The sequence below is a fragment of the Balaenoptera physalus genome (genome assembly GCF_965194825.1).
Source record: "Balaenoptera physalus genome assembly, chromosome: 14".
NCBI lineage: Eukaryota > Metazoa > Chordata > Mammalia > Artiodactyla > Balaenopteridae > Balaenoptera > Balaenoptera physalus.
In genome coordinates, this window is record NC_138893.1 from 39,273,109 (window position 1) to 39,297,260 (window position 24,152).

At 41.5% G+C, this 24,152-nt stretch overlaps 1 protein-coding gene across 17 annotated transcripts in view; it reads left to right on the top strand.

The window, feature by feature from the left end:
* Nucleotides 1-24,152, top strand: part of NRAP (nebulin related anchoring protein) — a 69,798-nt gene that overhangs the window by 8,934 nt on the left and 36,712 nt on the right. For 10 of the 17 annotated variants that reach the window (XM_082423262.1, XM_082423255.1, XM_082423257.1 and 7 more), the window contains 15 exons: nucleotides 1,054-1,158; nucleotides 1,870-1,974; nucleotides 2,755-2,862; nucleotides 3,153-3,257; nucleotides 6,669-6,776; nucleotides 7,748-7,864; nucleotides 10,071-10,175; nucleotides 12,484-12,591; nucleotides 13,943-14,047; nucleotides 18,134-18,232; nucleotides 19,487-19,591; nucleotides 20,910-21,017; nucleotides 21,259-21,360; nucleotides 23,000-23,197; nucleotides 23,801-23,905. In XM_082423262.1, the coding sequence (XP_082279388.1) occupies nucleotides 1,054-1,158; nucleotides 1,870-1,974; nucleotides 2,755-2,862; nucleotides 3,153-3,257; nucleotides 6,669-6,776; nucleotides 7,748-7,864; nucleotides 10,071-10,175; nucleotides 12,484-12,591; nucleotides 13,943-14,047; nucleotides 18,134-18,232; nucleotides 19,487-19,591; nucleotides 20,910-21,017; nucleotides 21,259-21,360; nucleotides 23,000-23,197; nucleotides 23,801-23,905 (1,683 nt within the window). The remainder of the gene's footprint in view (nucleotides 1-1,053; nucleotides 1,159-1,869; nucleotides 1,975-2,754; nucleotides 2,863-3,152; nucleotides 3,258-6,668; nucleotides 6,777-7,747; nucleotides 7,865-10,070; nucleotides 10,176-12,483; nucleotides 12,592-13,942; nucleotides 14,048-18,133; nucleotides 18,233-19,486; nucleotides 19,592-20,909; nucleotides 21,018-21,258; nucleotides 21,361-22,999; nucleotides 23,198-23,800; nucleotides 23,906-24,152) is intronic. The other 7 variants (XM_082423264.1, XM_082423258.1, XM_082423263.1 and 4 more) reach the window with 5 other exon arrangements.

Genomic DNA, 24,152 nt, shown 5'->3' on the forward strand with positions numbered 1-24,152 from the left:
TACATTTATATGTATATATATATTCTTTTTCAGATTCTTTTCATTATAATTTATTACAAGATATTGAATGTAGTTCCCTGTGCTATACAGTAGGACCTTGTTGTTTATCTATTTTATATATAGTAGTTTGTATCTGCTAAACCCAAACTCCTAATTAAGGTAAGTATAGGAAGATTATCCTGGATTATTAGGGTGGACCGAATGTAACAAGAGTCCTTATAAGGAGGGAGGCAGGGGGGTCAGAGTCAGAGAAAAGATGACGTGACAACAGAAGCAGAGGTCAAAACTGTTCGGGGCCATAAACCAAGGAACGCGGGCCGCCTCCAGAAGCTGGAAAAGGCAAAGAAATGGTTTCTCCACCAGAGCCTCCAAAAGGAATCAGCCCTGATGCCCTATATTAGATTTCTGACCTGTAGCACCATAAGAGAGATCTTAGTAGGTTTTCATCGTAGAAAAGGCAATTTTAGCCCAGATTATGGAAATCCTTAGTGATCTGCACACAGTTCCCTCTAGTCCTCTCCATACACCCAGGGCACCTGCCCTTTGAAGAAACCACTCTGGAAAATATTGCTAGTCTTTAGTAGCTTTTCTTTAGCAAATGGAAAGAAGACAACAGAAACATAATTGCTAAGGTGGAAAACAGACCATCAGAGATACTCAAAAGTTAGGAGCAAAAAAGAGCAGACATTTCACTTCCAGTGCTGTAGAACTGTCTCTAGTACCAGAAAGTCTTCTGCATAATAATTGCTGCATTATCACACAAGCCTTTGAGTTAAAGGACATCCCTTGGGTTGTGCCAGGTTCCACATAGTTTAATATAAACATTGAAGGAGAAGCCCTTTGACCTGGGAAATATGCTTTCTTCAGCCTTGAAGGTGTTATTTAAATCATCAAGTGAATAACATTTTCAAATTTATTCCAGGTGACTGCAATATTTTCCAAGTATCTTATACATCCAATTGCATTGGTTCTGATGATGCTTGCTATTGCAGTTTTATTCGTTCTCGTTGGATTTCATATTGGTTCTCATGCTGACATTGGTCTGACCAACAGGAGTACACAGAAGACTATGAACAACAGCGGGGCAAGGGCAGCTTTCCAGCCATGATCACACCTGCTTATCAAAGGGCCAAGATAGCCAACCAGCTGGCCAGCCAAGTGAGTGTCTTAGTGCTTATTCACCATTGATTACGCTAATGTTTGTCATTAGTGAACCCCTGGGATTCAGATAAAATCCAAAAGGAGAGTGCTTTGGGGCAGTAGGTACCCTTAGTGTGATATTATGGAGAAAACTATGTTCTTATCTTTTCCCTATCATTCACTCTCTGTGCCTTGTTTGGGCCGCATCTATCACATGGAGAGAAGACCCTGTAGCTCACCCCAAGACTGGACCAAATAATTTCTTGTGGTGGCGTTAGCATTAAGGACACTGATTTTTATTAAGTGGATGGTAGAACCTCCTGCAGGGTAGCACAACTTGTTGGTTAAGAGCTCAGATTTTAGAGCTGGAATGTTGGGATTTGAATCCTGGCTTTCTCACTTAGTACCTGTGGGACCATGAGCAAATTACTTAACCTTTCTGTTCCTCAGCTGCTCTTTTGTAAAATGGGGAAAATCATAGTCTTGCCTTATGTGATTGTTATGGAGATGAATGAATATTTGTTAATGTTTAGAAGTTCCTGGCACTCTCTTGGACTTAACACATGAGCACTGATGCTTTTTGGAGAGGAGCCCGTAGAACAAACCAGAAAGACTTGCCATATGTTTGCGTTGAGTGTTGCCCGATGGTGTAACTTCCGGACAGCCGCAAGGAGAGGTCCTACAAAGGCTGTTGGGTGTGACCTTGACTCTATGCTGTCCCCTCACCAGGTGGAGTACAAGAGAGGGCATGACGAACACATCTCCAGGTTCAGCACAGTGGCGGATACCCCTGAGCTTCTCCGGGCCAAGGCGGCAGGACAGCTTCAAAGTGATGTAAGAAATGATGGAGGCCAGATGCAGTGATTCTCGTTTAAGGTTCCCAATTCTTTCCTTATGTGGAGGAGGAGGCAGGGAGAATGCAGGCGGCATCCCAATGCTGTGCGGGGGCCAGGAAGAACTTTCTAAGGTCAAGGAGGGTCAGGTCAGATTTGGCAGCTAGCACAGACCTTGCAAAAACTTTTCCTTAGAGAGAAAAGTTTACACGGTATTAGTAACAAGCCAGGTATATCTGATTAATCTTAAAGGAGTCTCTCCTTGTCACTGCAAATTGTAGACGATAACTTCCGAAGAATTTCTTCCATTTGCCTTTTCATAGCCCAGTTGCTCCACGGCATACTAAGACTGGGAACTTAGTATTGCTCTGAGTGGGAAGTTTAAGCACGAATCCAGGTTCGGCTTAACAAGTGGCTTCCACTTGACTTGGGTTGAGAATCCTCTTTCATCTCCCAGACTTGATGGGCAGCTCCTGGAGGGCAGAAGCCTTGTTGCTCTGCCTGACCTCACCCCCTGGTCCACAGCAGGTGCTCACAAGTATGTGTCGAATTCTACATTGAGCATCTCCACGTATCAGGCAGTGAGCTGGGTATTGGGAATAAAATGGTAAATAAGATACACAGGGTCCATCAAGCTCTAAGCCAACGACACTGCATAAGAGCTGTGACGATGTGAGATGTGCAGGGTGCTATGGGAGCCCTGAGCAGGGCTTCTCCGTCAGATTGCCTGGGAGATGGTGGGATTGTGGCATGTGATTCAAAATTTGTTTTCATTTTCCAGGTGAGATACACAGAGGACTATGAACGACAGAGAGGGAAAGGCAGTTTTCCTGCTATGACCACACCTGCTTATCAGATAGCCAAAAGAGCCAATGAGCTGGCAAGTGATGTAAGTGTCCAGGGCGATGTTTTCATGGGAGGGAAGGAAGCAGGAATTTACCTGGGCCTGGCGAGTCCAACTTCCTGTCTCCTTGTCTCCGTTTTTTTGCACCGTGGATACAGGAAGTAGCTTTCCTACATAGTTTTCAATCAGTTTTACCAGGACAATGATGAGGCACTTTTATGTCTAAGACACATTCCCTAGACCCAAGCAGAAAAAGAACATTCCACAAGACATTCATTTTTACTGTTTTGGCCCCTGTGCATAAGAAGCTAAATTTGTCCTTCCCCTACAAATAGGTGAGGTACCATCAACAATATCAAAGAGAAACGAAGGGAACGGCTGGTCCAGCTGCTGGAGCTGAGGGCGCATTGACAAAGGAGTATGTGGACCAGTATGGCCAGGTATGTGATAAAATGACGTCCTGCGAGACCCTTTTTGATGGTCATTTCTCAGTTTGGCAGCCCTCTAGCCTGTGACACAACCTATGACTATTTAATCAGGGGTTGGACTGTGATTTTTTCTTTGCCCTATTTATGGAAGGTGGAATTTCCAAGCCAGAAAGTAGCGAACAAACAATTACACAGGGCTCAACTTGACTCACTTAGGAAAACAGACTCTAAGCACTTTTTCTTTCCTTTTTTAAAAATAAAGGACCAATATCAAAATGGTGGGTTTGCCAGGAATAAAGCATCCTCATCTATTCATTGAAGAAAAGTCCCAAGGACTAAGACTGGCTGTGTTTAGCCTGTCACTGCATAGGCACAAAAGGGATCAAAATGCATGTCTTGAAAAATATTGAGCACTTCACTGAGTAGCAGGATTCATTTTCTTAGAAAATGAATTTCTTATCTAGGTTGCTAGATAAAGCAATATGCCAGAGAAAGTAACCCTTTTTCTCAATTTCACTTCTTAAATGAACTACATCTTGGCAGGATGTAAAAACGTTGAGTGACAATTGCAGCTAATTTTATTTGCACATCCCTCTGATTTTCTGGTACTAGACAGGTGTTGTAAGGGAAAAAGGGAACATTATTTTTTCATGGTTGTAAGTAAAGAATGTTGGAAGAGCAAGCGTGTGTCCGGAAGGGTACATTCAGTGGGCTTGGGTGATATTTCTTTCTTAATTTGACAGTTGTTTAAATTTTTTGGCACTGGGTAGACTTTACAACATATGTGACATTCAATATACATAATTTATAAAAAGAAACAAATAACTTATTTCTCTTCTTCAGAAAACCTAGTTGCTTATATTGGGGATTTATTCATGTGAAACTTAAAATGCACGTGAAGATAGGTTTTGACCCTTTTGCAAATGTCTATCTGAGCAAAAATGTTTGGTTTTGAATTTAAAAGGCCATTTTATTAAATTTCATGATAAGTCAGTTAAATGGTCTCTCAGTGCTTAAAACTCAATGAAAATACATTCTTATTGGTTTCATGTTGTAAATATGTTGTTTAGAATGCTCAGGACAACTTTTAAAAGTCTGTTTAAAAAATATTTGGCTTCCATATTTAGCAAAAAGTATTTTGTTCTAAATTTGGACTATCCTATCTGCCACTAGTTATAACACATGCATATAATTTCATGTGTGTATCTAGACCTGTCTATACACAGTGATGAAATGTAACTTCATAGTATCATAGTGGAACCTTGATTATTAGGACATTTTGATTGAAGTTTCCAATCATGATAATAACAAATACAAGAATCAAAGTGGGTGTTATTCGATAGCACTGCCAGCAGCTGTCAGTCGAGAGGACTCCATATCCTGTGGCATTTCACCGTGATTGACTGTGACTCACCAGGGCGAGAGTAGGAGGGAGTGATAGAGAAGCAGGCGGACAGTCAGATACACTATAAATATCTGTAGTGCCTAAAAGACCAAACAATTCATTCTTCATTTTTTTTTTTTTATAAAATTATTTTATTTATTTATTTTTGGCTGTGTTGGGTCTTCGTTGCTGCGTGCGGGCTTTCTCTAGTTGCGGCGAGCGGGGGCTACTCTTCCTTGCGTTGCACGGGCTTCTCATTGCGGTGGCTTCTCTTGTTGCGGAGCACGGGCTGTAGGCACGCGGGCTTCAGTAGTTGTGGCTCACGGGCTCTAGAGTGCAGGCTCAGTAGTTGTGGCGCACGGGATGTGGGATCCTTCCGGTCCAGGGCTCGAACCCGTGTCCCCTGCATTGGCAGGCGGATTCTTAACCACTGCGCCACCAGGGAAGTACCCATTCTTTTTAATGAGTAGTTTTTTAAGTTAATGGACTATACCGTGTAATCTATTATTTGTAACCTGTCAACTCCCCAATAGGATTAAGGGTCTCAAAAAGATTTACATACACAATATATATTCACATAAGCGGAGAAGTTAAAATGAAGCTACAAGCCAACTCCAAACCGTAAAGCAGAATGGGCAAAAGGAGGTTACCAAAGAATTTGAGAGTCTTTGTTGTTATTATTTTTTTCACTTACTACATTTGGCCCAGAACATTCTGGCAGCCAAGCATAAAGGAGCACTCAGGCTAAACAGTTGTCATTATTGGATAAAACGGAAGCCTGGATATTCTAATTTGACCCAACTATTTCATTTAAGAGAGTATGTGTGCTAGACTCTGAACCATGATGCTGGAGCAGGGCAGGCCTCTGCTTTGGAGGAGGCCAGAGAGAGATGGAGTCATGAGCCCAAGGAGGCACACTAAGGGCTGTTCAAGATTTATGGGAACACAGATTAAGAAGCAGCTGAGGGCTTCCCTGGTGGTGCAGTGGTTGAGAAACTGCCTGCCAATGCAGGGGACACGGGTTCGAGCCCTGGTCTGGGAGGATCCCACATGCCGCGGAGCAACTAAGCCCGTGCGCCACAACTACTGAGCCTGCGCATCTGGAGCCTGTGCTCCGCAACAAGAGAGGCCGCGACAGTGAGAGGCCCGCGCACCGCGATGAAGAGTGGCCCCCGCTTGCCACAACTAGAGAAAGCCCTCGCACAGAAACGAAGACCCAACGCAGCCAAAAATAAATAAATAAATAATTAAAAATAAATAATTAAAAAAAAAAAAAAAGAAGCAGCTGATTCTGCCTGGGGTGGGGCTGGGAGTGAGGGAGGAGTTCCCTGGAGAGAAGGTACCATCTGACGGGGTCTTGAAGTACCTCCGGTTGCTGGGGTAGTTTTACGCTAGTAACGTGATGACAGTTCCGTGAGAGAGAATGTTCTTCTTTGTAGGAGAGCCTGGGTGATGTGGGGAGGAGGACGGAAGAAATTAAGACTCAGATTGTAATACTTAGTCTGAAATGTACATTTGGCCCCAGCTGAGATCATCTTATTGCAATTTGAAGTCTTTTCAGCCAAATTACAAAAATTCAAATAGTTACATAATAGCTCTTTCTTGGTAAATGAAATGAATCCATCACTGGGGGAGACAGTATGTGGAATATCAACGTGTCTTTGCATAGATCTGCTAAGGGGCCTGAGAACGGTGGCATTCGAGACTACTGGAAGACAGAAGGACTTTCCAGGTGTCATTTAAGAAATGAATACTCCAAAATACATGAGCCTAGGAGACTCATAGAGTATCTTGATTTATCTGATGGAAATGATGATGCTAGTGATGACGGTTACCGTTTGTTTAGTGCTGACTGTGTGCTGGGTCTACCTCTAGTGTCTACCACCTTAACGACCACGTGCTACTGCTCTTGGGGGTGATCACAGGAATTTCCAAGGTGGACGGGCCTCCATGGGAGCAGGCTCTAGGAGAGATCATTGCTAATCCCCCACCCGTTCCAGGAGTGGAGCATTACTGATTAAACTTTTTGATTGACCCAACAGGGTTACTCAGAAGAGTATGGCGAGCACAGGGGAAAGGGCAGCTTCCCGGCCATGATCACCCCGGCTTATCAGAATGCCAAGAAAGCCAGCGAACTCGCTAGTGATGTAAGTACCACATTGGGACGACCCACAGAGTCACAGAAGCAGAGGAGAAATGAGACTTTGAAGGCTGTGCTTACTGAAACCTATATACAGTTAAATTTATCAGAGCTGAGTCAAAGCAGAATGTTAGCCCTCAATTCCTATCCAAATTTCTGACATCTGCATTTTTGGCTCGTGCTGTTAGGTCACATTTATCTGCTTCAAAGGAGACTGACATGGACAAACCACACAACTTACTTGAAGTCAGCTGAAGCAAGTGCACATACCGGTCCAGCTAGATAAGCTGGGGTTAGGAGAGTCTTTGCAAAATAACCCATCTTAGAAATTGAGCACTTCAAAGGAATAACTGATTAAAATAAATCGCATGATTATCAAACTCGGTGTAACCCAGTTGATAAAATGATTTTTATTTGCAGAATGTTAGCCAGTTGGCAGTCCTTGAAAGATAAGCTATAATTAAACTTGGTAAAGTGACAAGCACACTGCAGATCTTACACCAACTTGAACTTGATCTATAATCAGAAACCCAGCATTCATTTCATACCCCCTTTGCCCTTCTCCTTTACTTTGTTACTATTCAGTTATTACCCATTTCCTTAGAAGAGTGCACTTTGCCCTGAGAGGGGAAGTAAAAGACACATTCATTACTGGAGGCTGGATAAGAAATGATTGTTAAAACCAAGGGCAGAATGGGTTTTGGATTATACCTTTAGGTATGATCATTTTGAGACCTTTCTTCATGCAGAATTAGAATGTAAAGTGTAAAAAATGTGAAAGGGGGCAGTAAAATTTTAATATAAAAGGCACTAAGAGGTTTATGGACTTTAGTGGAGGAAAAACCCATGTGATTATTTTTTCCTCCAGAAAATTCTATTAAATAAATGTTGACATTAAATGTGAAGTAAGTGTGGAGTAACTTCTCTCGTGGAGCGTGAAAACAACAACTCCAGACGCTCCTTGTGTGCTTCTTTCAGATAAAATACAGGCAGGACTTCAGTAAGATGAAGGGCGCTGCACATTATCATTCCCTCCCAGCCCAAGACAACTTGGTTCTTAAGTGGGCTCAGAACGTGAACAAGCTTGTGAGTGAGGTACGTATGGGGACAGTTTCACCTGTGTGCTGTCACCTCCTTTATCTCCGCCAGACAGTGAAGGGGCGACCCCAGAATGAAAAGTTCCGTGTAACACCACATAAACTACACATGAGTTACCAGTTCCCAAAGAACGAATAGTCAGTAAAAAGCAATTCACAAGACAGCCTAGAATCAAACCAATTAAATCTTTCTCTGATGGTTCAAAAGTTTCTTCCCAGAATTCTCACAGGGCTGTAGCTATTCCAAAGTTCCCAGCAATAGATTTCTAGTTGCCAGAATACTGGAGGAGACATGCTTTATAACAATATGTCATTCTTATAGCGTGGAAATCAAAGATAGGAGTGTTTTGAACGTGGAACCTCCCTCATTCTCTTATTATTGTAGTCAGGTTTCTGAGAAGCTGTGTGTACCGTATGAATTCCCCTTGCCTTAGAGGCTGACCTGGCTGCCAGAGACTGTGTTTTGTTTGACCTACCCAGTGGTTACGATTTTTATAATTGCTAGGACTATTTGGCAAGGAAATCTCCCCTCTGGCTTCCCATATCCTTTTTAAGTCCTGGAGTTTCTTCATAGTAGCTTCTCTGTTTGCATTGCCTATCGGGACCCTGAAGGCATTTGAGTTGTCAGCCTCTTGGCAGGCTATTCATAGGACTCACCTAGCAAGTTATCTGAAACTCAAAAAAGGATATGCAAATTTCCTAAAACATTTTTCTTCTCTAACCCCTAAGAGTCCGTCTTTTACCCCAAAGTGTTCCTTAGCCTGTGGTGCTCTAATTGCTCAGAATCACAAGGGTGACATTTCCTGGGCCTCATCAGCAACCTCAGATACTTTGAAGTAGTAAATGGGTGCCGAGCCCTTGGAACCTGCATTTTAAACAGATATTCCACATGATTCTGATGCTGTAGGCCAGAGGTCAGCAAACTATGGCCTGAGTGCTAAATCTAGCCCACAGCCTGTTTTTATAAATAAAGTTTTATTGAAACACATCATATTATCTATGGCTGCTTTTGAGCTACAAGAGTTAATATAAAGATGGGATGTCCCGCGAAGGGGCAAATATTTACTATCTGGTCATTTACAGAAAAAGTTTGCTGAACCTTGCTTTTGACTCAGAGAGCATTAGATCTAGATGGGATCTTTGCAATCTTTAGGCCCTCGCTTTGTCATAGGCCTGGAAAAGTAAAGTGTCTTGTTCTGGTTCAGATAAGACTTTTAGGGACAGAACTAGAACCAGACCGCTGATAATGTAGTTCTACCCAGGAATAACATTGTTACCATTTTGACCTCTTTCTATGTGAATATATCATAAACTAATATATGAATATAAAAACATACATTTGTAGAATTAGAATTCAACGTATATACAGTTTTGTGTACTTTTTAAATTTTATATTATATTGTAAGCATTACAATGCATCTTGCATACTTTAAAAGTCATATTCCCACCAAATGTTTTATAAGATACAATAACAAGTTGTATTTCCTTTGGTAAGCGGTCACAAGGGAACCTTCCATTTCTTTTTGCTCTTATGTTTCTCTAGTAAGACAAACCAGCCAGGCCTCTATTAATGGTAATCACCCTTCAGCTGCCTTCTCCAACTACCTGGGATGACTTGCAGTCTATTTAGTAACTATGGCCTCACATCTTATATCTAGCTACCCAGGGGAGCTCAAGTAGCCATTTAAAATTAGAAGACACTTTGCATCTATGAGTGGTCTCATTTATTACACTGTTTTGTAAAGTAACTTTTTTGGTTAAATTCTACTTAAGTATACATACAGAGAAGTGCGTATATCATAAGTGTACAACAGGAAGAATTTCCACAAGTGGACACGTCTGTGTAATTAGCACCCAGATCAAGAAACAGGACATGACCAGAAGTCCAGACACCTGCCCCCAAGAGTATCCACTGTCTGGATTTCTAAAAGCATTTTGCCATTTTTTTGAGCTATATGAAATCTTAAAGTATTTACTCTTGAAAGGGGCTGTATATTTTTAATATTCAGAACCAAACTGATTATTTACTTATCACTATTTGAAAGGAAAAGACATATTGTTAACCTACAGTATCCTATGCCTGGTATTTTAAAATCTTGGGTTGAAAGTTTTCTATAAAAATATCCTAAGTCGAGTCCTGGTGACATTTTCAAGAGTGACTTCGGGTTTGGTTCTCTTGTGCATCTGGTGTTTTGGTTTCCAAGGTGGAGTATAAGAAGGATCTGGAAAGTAGTAAAGGTCGTAGTATCAACTACTGTGAAACACCTCAATTCAGGAATGTGAGCAAGATCTCAAAATTCACCAGTGATGTGAGTTTTTAATGCCTACACGTCTGTTTGGGCTTTTTTTTTAATGACCTTAATTTCTAGGTCTCCTAAGAGACAGTCTACGTGAATGTATCTGGGTGTCTTGGAGAAGCATGGCGTCTTAGGCACAAATATTATGAGTTTTGATAGAGATTGCCTGCTGGGGCTGGTCCATGGAGTGTTAAATCCCCTGGCATGCACTTGACCTTGAGCCCTCAGGGCTGCACTTGTCCTCTTGCATCCTTCGTGTATAGTAGTATCTGGCTCCTACTGGTGAATGCTGGCGAGGGAGCCTGGCTGAGTGTGCAACGTCCCCTCTCAACTTGACTTTGTGCTTCTTAAATTAGTACAAGATCTCAGTTAACCTGCACAGTCACCTAGGGAGCCAGGTGTTATTTCCCAATCTTACAGGTGAGCAGATATATGCTGGAGTGGCATTTGCAGATTTGGAAATTCTCAAAGTCTGAGGATGTATCCTTGAGAACATCAAGGACTAGTTTATATGATTTTACTTCTTTTTCTTGTTGTTGTTGCCCTCATTTTTACTAATTCCAATTTTTTTTTCACAACTCACATACACACACTGTATTTTATTTTTACAAGAGATAAATAAACTGACACCAAGCATTGTAAATGGATGACCGCAACAAAAGCAACAATGATTGCAATTACCAAACACACTCATACTATGTCATAATATTGACATTCAGTCCAGTAATCCTCCACTGTAACAGCTCCTTTACTTTGCAGTGATAATTGATTTGTATATTTTTTGCCTCTGAGTCCTTGTGGGATTTTTTTTTTATTCAAACAGAAAGTCACAAAAATTATAATCATCCTCATCAGTTCACTCAGTCCCATGTAATTAATTTTTGTTTTCATCTTGATCTTTTGTTAGCACTTATATGAATTCATCAGTTTTCCATTAGAGTTCTGAAAATGCTTATTCATTCAGTTCAGCAGTACAGTCAGTTACCAGAAACCTGTACTTGTCAGAGTCTTTTCCATGAATTCCTTGAAGATGAAACCCTTTTATAGGAACATTTTTGCGAAAGCATCAGAGTACACCCAGAACTGTCTGTAAATGACAAAAGACTTAAAAATGACCACGGTTAAATATTTGATGAAAGTTCATAATAATGCAATTGACAAGGAAATTTAGTTATTTCTGAGATATACATTTTAAAGTAATAATTAGAATTATGACTTATAACATTATACCAGAACATATAAGATTTTTAGAAATTTCATGTAATGTCAGAAACATTTATATTAACATATTTCCATACAAATAACCCAAAGAAAGTTTAGTTGTTTTTTTTGTTTGTTTTTTTATACTGCAGGTTCTTATTAGATTTTACTTCTGCTTAGCTGCGTATAATAGTAGAATTTAAAATCACTTGGGACTTCATGAGGCTCAGTAAGGAATGTCTTCTGCATAAATGTCATGGTTAAGAGCACCAGCTTTGGAGCTGACGGACCTAGCTCCACAATTAGCCAAGTGGCCGACTTTGGGCACGTTTAGTTCTTGGATCCATTTTGCCCTCTGTAAAATGGGGATGATAATAATTCCTTCCTCCTCATAGAGTGCTTGTGAAGATTAACAGAGATAAGTAGAACTGTGTCTGATGCAGAGTAATAGTATTCTGTTGGAATACTCTCAGTGCCTGGAAACTCCATGGCCTCCCAGGGGAGGTGATTTTAATGTAGCTTCATTAGAAGCTACCCACCTTTTCTTATTTATGACTTCTTGTCCTCTTGTTTTGTTCTTTGTTTGGTAAGCTGCATTTGGGACATAACATCGTTATTTCACATGGTTGTGGTAGTGACCAATGTGTCATGTATAAGTCACAGATTTTGGCAAAGCTGAGGTTTTATTCCTCATATATTTAGAAATGGAGGTCATAGCATGCAGTGATGTGTACTAACCCCCAGCATGGGGCTTGCATGCAGCCCCTGTACGATCAGTGGTTGTCCTTGGAAAGCTCCACACCTGTGCAATGGGTTTTCACATTGGAAAAATCTGGTATATTTACAACTGAAAATGTTAAAAAAAAAAATCAGGTCCGTTTTGTGCTGTCTGGGTGCATCAGATCTTATGTTTGCTTGTGTGCTTGTCTCACCCCAACTTCTTGAATTTTAAGTTATTTTTTTTTAAGTTTGTCTTATTTTTAATTCAGAGACACACTGAATACTTAAATAGGTTCTATTTAATCATTTATGTTTTGGATTAGTGCATTAAGATGAGTAGTTTATCTTCAACGAGTTGGGGAGAGAATGCTTTTGTTGAAGGTTTTGTGTTCCCGTGTAGAATAAATATAAAGAAAACTACCAGAACCACATGAGAGGCCACTATGAAGGAGTCGGGATGGACAGACGGACGCTGCATGCTCTGAAAGTTGGAAGCCTGGCAAGCAACGTGAGTCCTGTCGTGAAGGGCCTGCAGGTCCTGGGGGTCTGTTGGCGTGGAGAGTGGTGGGGCACAAGGAATTCAGCCAGTTCTTTTTCAACCTCCCCTTTTTAAAAAATCAGTGTTTTGTTGTGTAAAGATTGACCCAAAAGAGTTTGTAAATGTTAATCAGTGCAACCAAGGCTAGGTAAAAAAATCTTTGAAAAATTTTAAAAGCTTCAATTTAGGGCTTCCCTCGTGGCGCAGTGGTTGAGAGTCTGCCTGCTAATGCAGGGGACACGGGTTCGCGCCCTGGTCTGGGAAGATCCCACATGCCGCGGAGCAACTAGGCCCGTGAGCCACAACTGCTGAGCCTGCGCATCTGGAGCCTGTGCTCCACAACAAGAGAGGCCACAATAGTGAGAGGCCCGCGCACCGCAATGAAGAGTGGCCCCCACTTGCCGCAACTACAGAAAGCCCTAGCACAGAAACGAAGACCCAACATAGCAATCAATCAATCAATCAATCAATAAATCTTTTAAAAAAAAAAGCTTCAATTTATTAAACTCAACTTTCTCTGCTTTGAAGAGTACTTAGATCTATTGTAATTGATCCAGTGTGAGAAAAACTTTCAGTTTCTGAGACATAAGGAGAAATGGATGAGCATAATTCTCATTTGAAATGCTTCAAACTTCCAAAGCATTGCGATTTATTTAGAATTGGTTGGTTGGTTGGTTGATTGGTTCATTCATTCATTCAATCTTAGTGTTCATTGAAGACTTCCTGTATCCAGGCACTGCTCAAGATACTGGCATAACAAAATAGATCAGGACCCTCTTTTCCCAATAGCATGTGATCTATTAATCTCTCTTTGGCTTTGTCAATTCAGTTTACAGGTTTGCAAATGCCAAATTGTAAATCTTGGAGGTAAAGGACACTGAGAAGGAACTGATTTCGTTATTAAAACATACAAACGTCAAATTTCCTGTACTTGAGAATGTCAAATTTGACCTTTAAAAATCTTTTTAAATACTCTGAAGACTCTTGACTTTTCATTTATTTTCTGGGGGTCAGCCAAGAAGCTCTTTTGCTATACACTTGTCTGCAAATGCTTCTTTTTAACAAAAAACTACAAGGGGTTCCATGATTAATAAGAAAGATAAAATAAATGTGCTACAGATGACGTTAACTAATTTTAGATTAATTAAGAAGAAGAATTCAAATTAATTAAAAACAAAAGTGTGAACATAATTTTCCTTGGAGGTGATGAAACTGAATTAATTTTGTTTCTGGTTATTTTTAAAAGATGCTTTTATGACATTCAAACAAGGTCAAAAGAGAGAGGGGACTAATTTCTCTTGTTTTTTTCTTTGTGTTTCAGATTGCCTACAAGGCCAATTACAAACATAACGCTGTCGACTACAACTACCCAGCCACCCTGACTCCTTCCTATCAGACAACAATGAAACTGCTTCCCTTGAAAGATGTATGTCCTTTTCCAATAGTCCTTTCTGCTTTATTCCTGTCACTTCCCTCCAGTAGAGTGATTCTTTGTTTTGGCTGCTTTGGGTCTTCGTTGCTGTGCACGGGCTTTCTCTAGTTGCGGTGAGCGGGGTCTACTCTTCGTTGTGGTGCGTGGGCTTCTCATTGCCGTGGCTTCTCTTGTTGTGGAGCACAGGCTCTAGGCACGTGGGCTTCAGTAGTTGTGGCTCGCGGGCTCTAGAGTGCAGGCTCAGTAGTTGTGGCACACAGGCTTAGTTGCTCTGCAGCATGTGGGATCTTCCAGGACCAGGGATCGAATCTGTGTCGCCTTCATTGGCAGGCGGATTCTTAACCACCAGGCCACCAGGGAAGTGCCAGTGGAGTGATTCTTAGGCAGCAAGATGGAAAGAAACAAGATACAACAGTTCATAGGAGATGGAAGGGATTGAGAAAGGGGAACTCTTTTCTGATAGGAAGTCCGTATATACACGTTTGGAAACTCTTAGATTTCCAACATAAGGCGGGGACAACTTTGGTTTCATCTTGAAAATATCCTAAGGTTCCATTTCACCTCAGAGTTTGGGGACTATGTCTGCTGCTGGGCACATTAAAGTAATTATTCCCTAACAATGATGATCTTTTTTTTTTAAGTTTTGGAGTGTGGTATGTTTAAGGACCAAGGGGAGTAAACTGAAATAGCTGTAAGTTGAGAGGAAATGGTAACATTGACTTAAATTTTTTCCCCAGGAGTGCTCGGGAAATATGTGTGGAATAATATGTATCACTAATTTATTGCAGCAGTGATTTTATTTATTTATAGTTTGGCTTGTCTCCAATGAAATATGTATAATTAATTACATTTGTTGTTTTCTAATTATAAGAATTTTACTACATGTTTATTACAGAAAATTTAGATAATACAGAAATGTACAAAGAAAAAAGGTAAAAGTTATCTACTATTTTAAAAAGTACATAAGGTGGTTTAGAACTGAGTTGGTATCATGGTTGTCAGTGAAAGTTATCTCCAATCAATCAAGAATTTAATGTATCATTCGACATGCTAATTGAATGCTCAGGGCTACTTTCCTTCACATTCCTTTTGGATCAGCACAGCTTCAGCAGCTGACTTGGGCTTTGCTATTGGTAGATCAGTCTTTGCATCTCTTTCCCTTTCGCTCAGAGTAGGAGCAGTGTCAGGTTCAGCTGGGCATCTCCAGCGTCTAACAGTTTACAGGACAAAGAAGGCCAATCATTGGCAAATGATAGTTTGATGGATGAAAGGAGCTTATCAAACGTGTGATAAAGCAGGGGATGGGAAGTAGAAGAATACAAAGGGCCTACATTTTGCTTTTCCTTTTCCCAGAAAGTTTGCCTGAGTTGACTTATTCATTTCACCTTAATGAAATTCAAGGTTAAACTTGGCTACCAAAGCCAAGTTTCTTTTTTGGCTGCACACATTACCTGGGAAACTTGAGGGATCAAGAGCACCTTGTAAAATCTGAATGCCAATTTTCACAGTAGAATTCTAGAAAAAATGCTTCATAGCACAAACAAAACAAGAGAGCGCTCTACAATTTTGTATTCCCACTATAACATGACTTGCTGTTACGTTTGTCTGTATAAGACAGTGGATCAAACCAGGCACCTGAAATATAGTCAGCTGTCCTGGGGAAGTCGGAGAGGTGAATTAAACTAGACTAGATTAGAAATATTAATTGGAAGCAGAGGTAGGTTCCACACTGGCAACGCATGAGCCAGATCCAGGCTGCAGAGGTATTTTGTTTGGCCACACAGTGTTAAAAAAAAATTGTTTTTGAACCAATATGTAGAAATTGTGAGAGTTCACATAGGAACTGTGGTCCTAGTTCCTGCACGGCAGCAATTGCCTGGGGCTGAGTGGCAGCTGCTTTTATCACCTTCATCTCCTTTATTTTCCTGGCTCCTATGTGAATTTGAATTTACCACCCTTAATGAAGGGACTTTAGTATTCAGGAAGTTTGGGGAATCCATTTACAAGAAGATTTGTGGTCTCTATTTCTGTCTGGTGGTCTTAAAGGTGGTCAAGTAGCTATGAAATTAAATAAACAAGCACAGGTCCTTAATTAGAGAGCATTCCCTTCAGATGGATTTTATAAACACTGATAGCATTAAAAATGAGACTCTACCCTCAGCAAAGGGACCTTTCAGAAAGTAGACTGAAGCAATGACCAAGCATCCGTGATGTTGCAAAGATATAATTAATCATGCAGAGTTGTACTCTGCGACATACTTAATGTAACACTATCAGGAAGGAATGTACCATTTAAAAAGTACAGTTTTGTGGCATTTTATCGTGCATAATTCTGAATTCTAATAGACTCTATTATGAGATGATAATTTTCCCTCTGACTTAATGCATTAGGAAGCTACTGTAGTGTAATCTCATTAATGATTAATATTGAAATGACTTCATATTTCCTAGTTTTCTAAAATACCCCATGTCCAAAACTCAGAAAGTGCAAAAACTTTTCTCCTTGAATCATTAACTAAAAAGCTTGAAACAATGCTGTCCTTTTTCTCCAAATCCAACAAATGAGTCTGTGGCCCAGTATCTGGAACACTCTGCTTTTCCTAGATCTTGTTCTAGAAGCTAATTTGTAAGTCTTTTTCTTTTTTTTCTAATTTGTCAGTCAGAATACATTTCCCTCTCTAAACAGAGTTAGCTCTGGCTATAGGGAACACCTCGTCCATCTGTAAGATAACAAGTAACAGTTCCAAGCACACCAGCTTTGGCAAACCACATTTATAGTGTGTAGGCTGGGAGCCACTTTGGGGGGCCAGCTGCTGGGATTTAAAACCTAACTCTGACACTAGCTGGGTGACCTTGAGCAAGTCACTTCAGGTCTCTGTGCCTCAGTTTTCATGTTGTGAGGTGGGGATAATAACAGTGGTTATTATCTGGAGTGGTTGGGAAGATTAGATGCATCAATATGTGTAAAGCACTTGAAATAGTGCCAGGCACATAGTAAGTACTATTTTTTAGCCATAATTATTATTAGCTGATGTTGGGACAGGCAAGAATGGAGTGAATACAAGGAAGAGATGCAGTATCAACTGGTCCTTGGGTCTGTTTCACTTGGGTCACTGGGTTTTAAAATATTGCACTATTTTCCAGCATTTAAAAAGTGTAAGAATTTATATAATAATATAGATTTCTGGTTTCTTTGGAGTAATTGGACTATCTGTCTACTCTGAACCCCACTTTGATGCAGAATTACCATCTCCTAGAGCTGAGTGGTAGCTGCTGCCCTTCGCCCCAGTCCCCACCACTCCTTACTACTTCCCCAACAATGAGGCCAAACACTGACTAGTGCCAGCCTAGTGCCATCTAGCTAGTGGTCTGTGACTCACTGAGGTGGGCTGTCACCCAGGGAGGTGACAGCAGTCAGATAGAATGGCAAAGACATCAGAGTCTAGTTTAGATAGACAGAAAATGGTAGGAAAGTGCAGTGCTGGCTGTAGTACTACCCCCGTGAGGGCAGAGCCAGCTGCCAGAGGAGTATGGCCAGAGGCAGTAGGTGGAGGTCTGGACAGAGTTGGCAATAGCTAGTGGGGATGCAGGGAAGGGGCATGGAGGTCTTAGGCAGAAGCTAGGCCTAAAGAAGCTGCCACACTGTGTGGGATACTGGGAGAGGCCTTGGGCTTTGGACAATTAAACAGAGGCATGAAGACCATGCATGGGGTGTTTGATGGTGATCCGACTGCTGCAAACAGAGCCAAAGCCTAGTTGACTAAAGGGCCTAGCCGGGAGCCTGTAGGTTTTAAAACACCTTTCTCTGATCTAACGATGTGGATGAACACATTTTCCTCTGTTCACCAGCCATTTAGTTGACCTCTTTTATGAGCTGCCTGTTTAAGTCACTCAGTCTTCAGTGGACTGTTTTTCCATCTGTTGGCTTGGAGTGTCTTTTGGTCTCCAATTGGAATCTGATTCTTTCTCTGCTAATTTGAGAATCATGGCTCTGTAGGGCTGAGCGGGGGGGAGCTAAGTAAATCTTAGAGAAAAGTACAAATGACGTCTTCTTGTGTCTCTTTGCCTCTTTGCACCCAGGTCAACTACAGGCAAAGCATTGACAAGCTGAAGTACAGCTCTGTGACCAACACCCCTCAGATTGTTCAAGCCAAAATCAATGCCCAGCAACTAAGTCATGTAAGTGACCTGCCCCTGCCCAGCGGGATATGGGGGACTTGTAATTGCTTTGCAGGGTCTGGATATCTGGTTCCCCAAAGATTTGACTTTCATTGATGGTGACATGTGTCCTATTACAACCGTGAGATGACTCTCTTTGATTTAAATGTTTTATTATACAAAATTTCAAACACATTTAAAAGTAGAAAGAACAGCATAATGAATCACCAGGTACCCATCACTCAGCTCTACTACTATTAACTCATGGCCAGTCTTGCTTCTATATGCCTATCCACTTCCCCCCTCCATATTATTTTGAAGAAAATCCTAAGTATTGTATAATTTAATCTATAAATATTTTAGTATGAATCTCTAAAAGATAAAAATAACTTAAATTGTATTTATACAATTTTAATATATCACACCAAAAAACTAACAACAATTCTTAACATCACCAACGTCCAGGTGGCATTCAGCATTCCAATTGTCTCATAAGGTTATAATTTCTTTTTACAGTTTGTCTGAATCAAGCTCCAGATAAGGTCCACACTTTGTGATTGGTTGATATGTCTTCAAGACTCTTTTCATCTTGAAGTTTTCCCTTTATCACTTTTCTTTTCTTGCAAGTTGTTTGTTGAAGAACTTGAACTGTTTGTCCTATAACGTTTCCCACATCTGAGCTTTGCTGACTGCATCCCATTGTGGACTTCATGTATTCCTCTGGCCTCCAAATGCCTGTAACATAGTAGTTGGATCTATAGGTTTGATCAGGTTCAGGTTTAATTTGGGGGCAAGACTGCTTCTCAGATGATGCTGTGTTCTTCCATTGAGAATCATATAACGTCTGGTTGGCTGTTTTTGTGTGTGATTTAAGATGGCTTTTTTCCAATGGGGGCAGGCATTTGATAATTACTCTTTGAGTATCTACCCTGCACATAGCAAGAGGTTCAGAACTGCAGCAAGTTAAAAAAATAAGTTTCATACCCTCAAGTGCCTCAGAGGACAGTGGGTGAGGTAGCCACAGGGAAATCTTTTGCAAACTCATAACTTTGAGCATGCCTTTGAGTTGTCTGACTTTTCATTTGGTCTTCAATCTGTTAATTTAAAACACTCCTAAAATTACAGGCTTCCTTGTAAAAGGCCTTTTCCGGAAACTCCTTCTGGGCTACGGGCCTACAAAAAGAAAGTGAAAAAGAGAGTGTTCTCTCCAAAGTTCTCCTTCTGCCCATGTAAAAACCATGCACTTACCCTGCAGGTTTGTTTTAAATCCAACAGGTGAATTACCGTGCTGACTATGAGAAAAATAAGTTGAATTACACATTGCCACAGGATGTACCTCAGCTAGTGAAGGCCAGAGCCAATGCCGAATTGTTCAGTGAGGTAAGCAAGCAGCATGGGTGAGAACGTGGTGAGGGTTATGCACAGACGTGAAAATGAAGATGCAAGGATGGTGCAGCAAAACAGGGACCAGGGGCTCTTCTGTCCATGGAGAAGTTCATCAGAGGCACCCATCAGGTTATAATTTTGAATTTTGCTGTCTCATGGCATGTGGTAGTGCACGGGGCTAAATTGATCATAGCAATTGAATTCTCACTGTGTATGCACATGTATGACGTGTGCTGGGACACACACACACACACACACACACACACACTCACTCATCATCAGTATCATCATCATCATCATCATCCTGATGACTTCTAGCTGGTGCTTTGCTGTGTGGGTAAAATTTAAATTTTAAGAAGACCAATCTTAATCACCAGATTCTTCCAGGAGTCACAACTAGGCTATGATTAGGCTTCTCATTCTAGATGGGATTTGTAAGGCAGGATAATGTAAAAAGGAACTAACCTTGGATGGGGAGAGATCAATTAGGAGTTTGGGATTAACATATATACACTACTATATATAGGATAGGTAAACAGTAGGGACCTACTGTATAGCACAGGGAACTATACTCAATATCTTGTAATAACCCATAATGGAAAAGAATATACACACACACACACACACACACACACACACACACATATATACATCTAAATCACTTTTCTGTACACTTGAAACTGGTACAACATCATAAATTAACTATACTTCAATAAAAAAAATAAGAAGGAATAACCTTTTCCATATGCTTATTCTGTGCTGGGCACTGGGATAGGCACTTTACATATGGAATTATTCAGTTGTTATAACCCCTTGGAGGCATTTACTACAGAGACACAGTTGGTGGCATGGGCTTTGGTATCAGATAGACAGAGAGAGTCAGGTGTTACTACCATGGCAATAATAATAACTTACATCCGTGTTGCACCTTACGTGCTTAGGTTATCTGTTTTCGTGTATACAATTTATTCTCACAGCCACCCTGAGACAGATAATATAATATTATTTTTTCAAATGGTAAACTGAGGCCCAAAGAGGTAAAGTGATTTGTCCAAGGTCACATGATCAGGAAACAACAGCGCTAGGATGAACCCATGGGTCTTCTCTTTGCCCCCTCCCATTAGCACTGCCCCGCATGACCCTACAGTGAGGGAATCAACTGTATTAATAATTGATGTTATCACTTTGATAATAGCCAAAATTCTGGTCTGTAAACAGAAGAAGACTTTGTTATTGAAAAAACAAAATTCTGTTCAACTTTTGGCAGGACTCTGGATAGTGACTCCCATTCACCTGCGTTCTTATTTGTCAGGTTAAGTACAAAGAAGGCTGGGCGAAGACAAAGGGGAAGGGATTTGAGATGAAGCTGGATGCCATGTCTCTGCTGGCCGCCAAAGCCTCCGGAGAGCTTGCTAGCAACGTAGGTTTTCTCTCATTAACTCAGAAATGCATAAGAAATTGTTCCAGTGAAACGTCAGTGGTCCCACAGAAAAAAATAATGACCGTTAACATTGTAAACATCGCTATACTTTAATCTTCCACTGGGTTCGAGAAAGACTGGGTGTTGTTTTTTTAGATTTGTTCCCCTTGCACCTGTTAAACCACAGCCCCTTAGATGGCAAAGTTTCTCTCTCACAGTCGACTTTCCTCTTTCTCTCAAGATTAAATACAAAGAAGATTATGAAAAAGCAAAAGGCAAAGTCCTGGGAACTACAGACACGAGACTTCTGCACTCCCTGCAGGTTGCCAAGATGAACAGTGAGGTAAACGCTTTTCTACTCCCCAAACCTTCACTTAGCGTTGTGCTGCTCTGAAAGTTTTTCCCTGGCCTGCTTCACCGGACACTGTTATTTTTTCCACTTCCACTTGTAATTTCTTTCTTGGCTTACATGAGAAGTGTTTTCTCTTTCTTTATTTTGGCAAAGGATACTGTTCTTTTAAAGTAGATGAGAAACATGTGGTCCCTAAGGGTGACCGGCATCTACTGTTCACGGTACAAGATGTTCGGCCACATCTATTCACTCTGCAGATGTTTACTAAACAACTACTCTGCGTGAGATACTGTGTGAGACACTGGGGCTGTAAGACAAACAACACATAACTGGTTCCTCCCTAATGGAGCTTAATTCTACTGGGAGAGTTAGACAGGAAGCATCCTGTTTATTGAGGTAATGTCCTGGATGAATCCTCTCGTCCGAACACACGTGATATTCAAAATGTTTAGCCACCAACTGGGGCACCCAGGCTCCAACCACTCAAAATGACACCGCTTGTAAACAACTGGAATGGCTGGAGGTTAACCTTGGTAAATGTCACTTACCAGAAGCCTTTGGGGAAGGAAAGTTCTGCCAGAAGGTCAGACTTGGTTTCTAATTAAGACTTCGTTGTCAATGCCAAACAGGCAAAAAGGAAGCACGGGCATTGTTTTTCTGCCTTACGATGGCCTGCTCTAAGCTGTGAGGTCAGCTTATGCCACTTTGATGATGCAGTCAGATATAATTACCTAATGAGTCATTAAGGACCCAGGGCTTGAAATAGAATAAGAGTGTTGGCATCTGGGTCACCATTTTTGTTGTGCCTACAGAACAAGCCCTGTGATGTGCATAGTCATGAAGCACTTGGCTTCAGTTTAGACAGAGAACAAATTGGTATTATTTCCTATTTGCAGTTGGAGCAAATGGGGCCAAAAAAGATGGACTTGCCCAAAGTCATATAGTAGTCAGTGGTAGTGGTGGAGGAGTGGAGAATTAGACCCTAGAACTCTTACTTACTGGCACCATGCTGCTTCTACTGTACTACCTTTCCTCACCATCACACCATCACCATACCACCATCATTATCACCATCATCACCAGAAACACCATCACCACCATCATCACACCATCCATCCTCATTGCCATCCTCATTGCTAACATTTATCAAGTGTTTGCTATATGCCATCCCTGCGCTAAGTGGGTTTGAGCTACTATTTTGTTTACTTATCACAATAGCCCTCCAAGGAAAATGAGCCATTAGAGAGGTAATGTGACTTTCTAGAGGTCAACTAGCTGACAAAGGGCTGATCAGATTTGAACTCAAGCTTGGCTGGCCCTGGAGCCCAAGCTTTGTTATTTTGCCTCTTAAAGTTTCTACAGAAACCATGGGTAGGGTGTTCTCTTCCTGGAGCAACTGGGGAAAAAAGAGTTAGGAGGCATTCCTCCCAGAGACAAAGTAGTGTGAAACCTCAGTTTCCAGGTGCCACCACCTTACAGAGCCAAGACTTGGGTCACATCCTTTGGACAGACAGGTGCCATTGTCCAGAGTGCCAATTCCTCATGGAAACCTGGCCTTCTTTCCTGTGTTTTCACATCACTCCTGCCAAGGCAGGCTTCAAGTAATACAGCGTGTTTTGGTGCATTCAAGGTTGAATACAAGAAAGGCTTCGAAAAGAGTAAGACCCACTTTCACCTGCCCATGGACATGGTCAACATCAGGCATGCTAAGAAGGCCCAAGCTCTGGCCAGTGACCTGGAGTACAGGAAAAAACTGCATGAATACACCGCGCTGCCTGAAGATATGAAGACTTGCTGGGCCAAGAAAGCCTATGGGCTCCAGAGTGAGGTGAGCCCTGGCTCTTCGCCAGTTCTCCCCACGCATCTCTTGCAGCTGGATACAGTGACAATTTCAGAGTGATTTAGAAACTGTGCCTGAGTCTATTAGGTGACTCAGAGGACTAAGAAGAATTTCTGGAGATGTGCCAGGCCCAGGGAGGATGGATGGGGAGGTAGAGATAGAGAGTGAGTCAAGACAGTGGAGACTAGAGGGTGGAGGACTGGGGCTCAGAGCTATTGCGAAAGTCAAGATGTGCTGGTCATGGGATGAGCAAAGAGGAAGCAAGTGTTGAAAATGGTAAATCTGGTAAATGTTAAAAAGTAAATCTGGGAAGTGTAGCAGGTTGGCAGATGAGATCCTTAGGCAAAAAGTCTGAAAAGCCCTCTTTTTGGTAAGGCGGTGGTGTTTCAGAGTTAAGGTAGAAGAGCCTCTTCTGATTACAAGGTGAGCCAGTGGCTTTACCCCCAAGCAGAGTTCTGCCCGACTATAACAGAGTGGCGAGCAGCTCTTGCACGGAGACAAATACAGGATCGAGGGCTTTCCTAACTCTCCCATTAACTTTGCCGCATCGGCATCCATGTGTCTGATTAGAGCTTGGTTTTTCTCTCGCAGCTGCAGTACAAGGCCGACCTCTCGTGGATGAAAGGAGTTGGGTGGCTGACGGAAGGCAGTCTCCATCTGGAGCAGGCCAAGAAGGCTGGACAGCTGGTCAGCGAGGTAACCTGAGCCCAGGCCCCCCAGCCTCTAATCCTTCTCAGCCCAAGTCACCACCGAGAGCCATCTTTCCCTCTGATTCCTCCCCCATCCCCAGGCTTATTTTGAGTGAGACTCAGAAGAGTACTTCTTCATTTTGCACGCATAGCACACCCTGAACTAACTTTCATACCCTTAAACTTCCCAGGGAGGTATTTGTAAGAAGCCAACTAAAAACAGTAGTTGGATCCAAAGCCTCGTTCAGAACAGT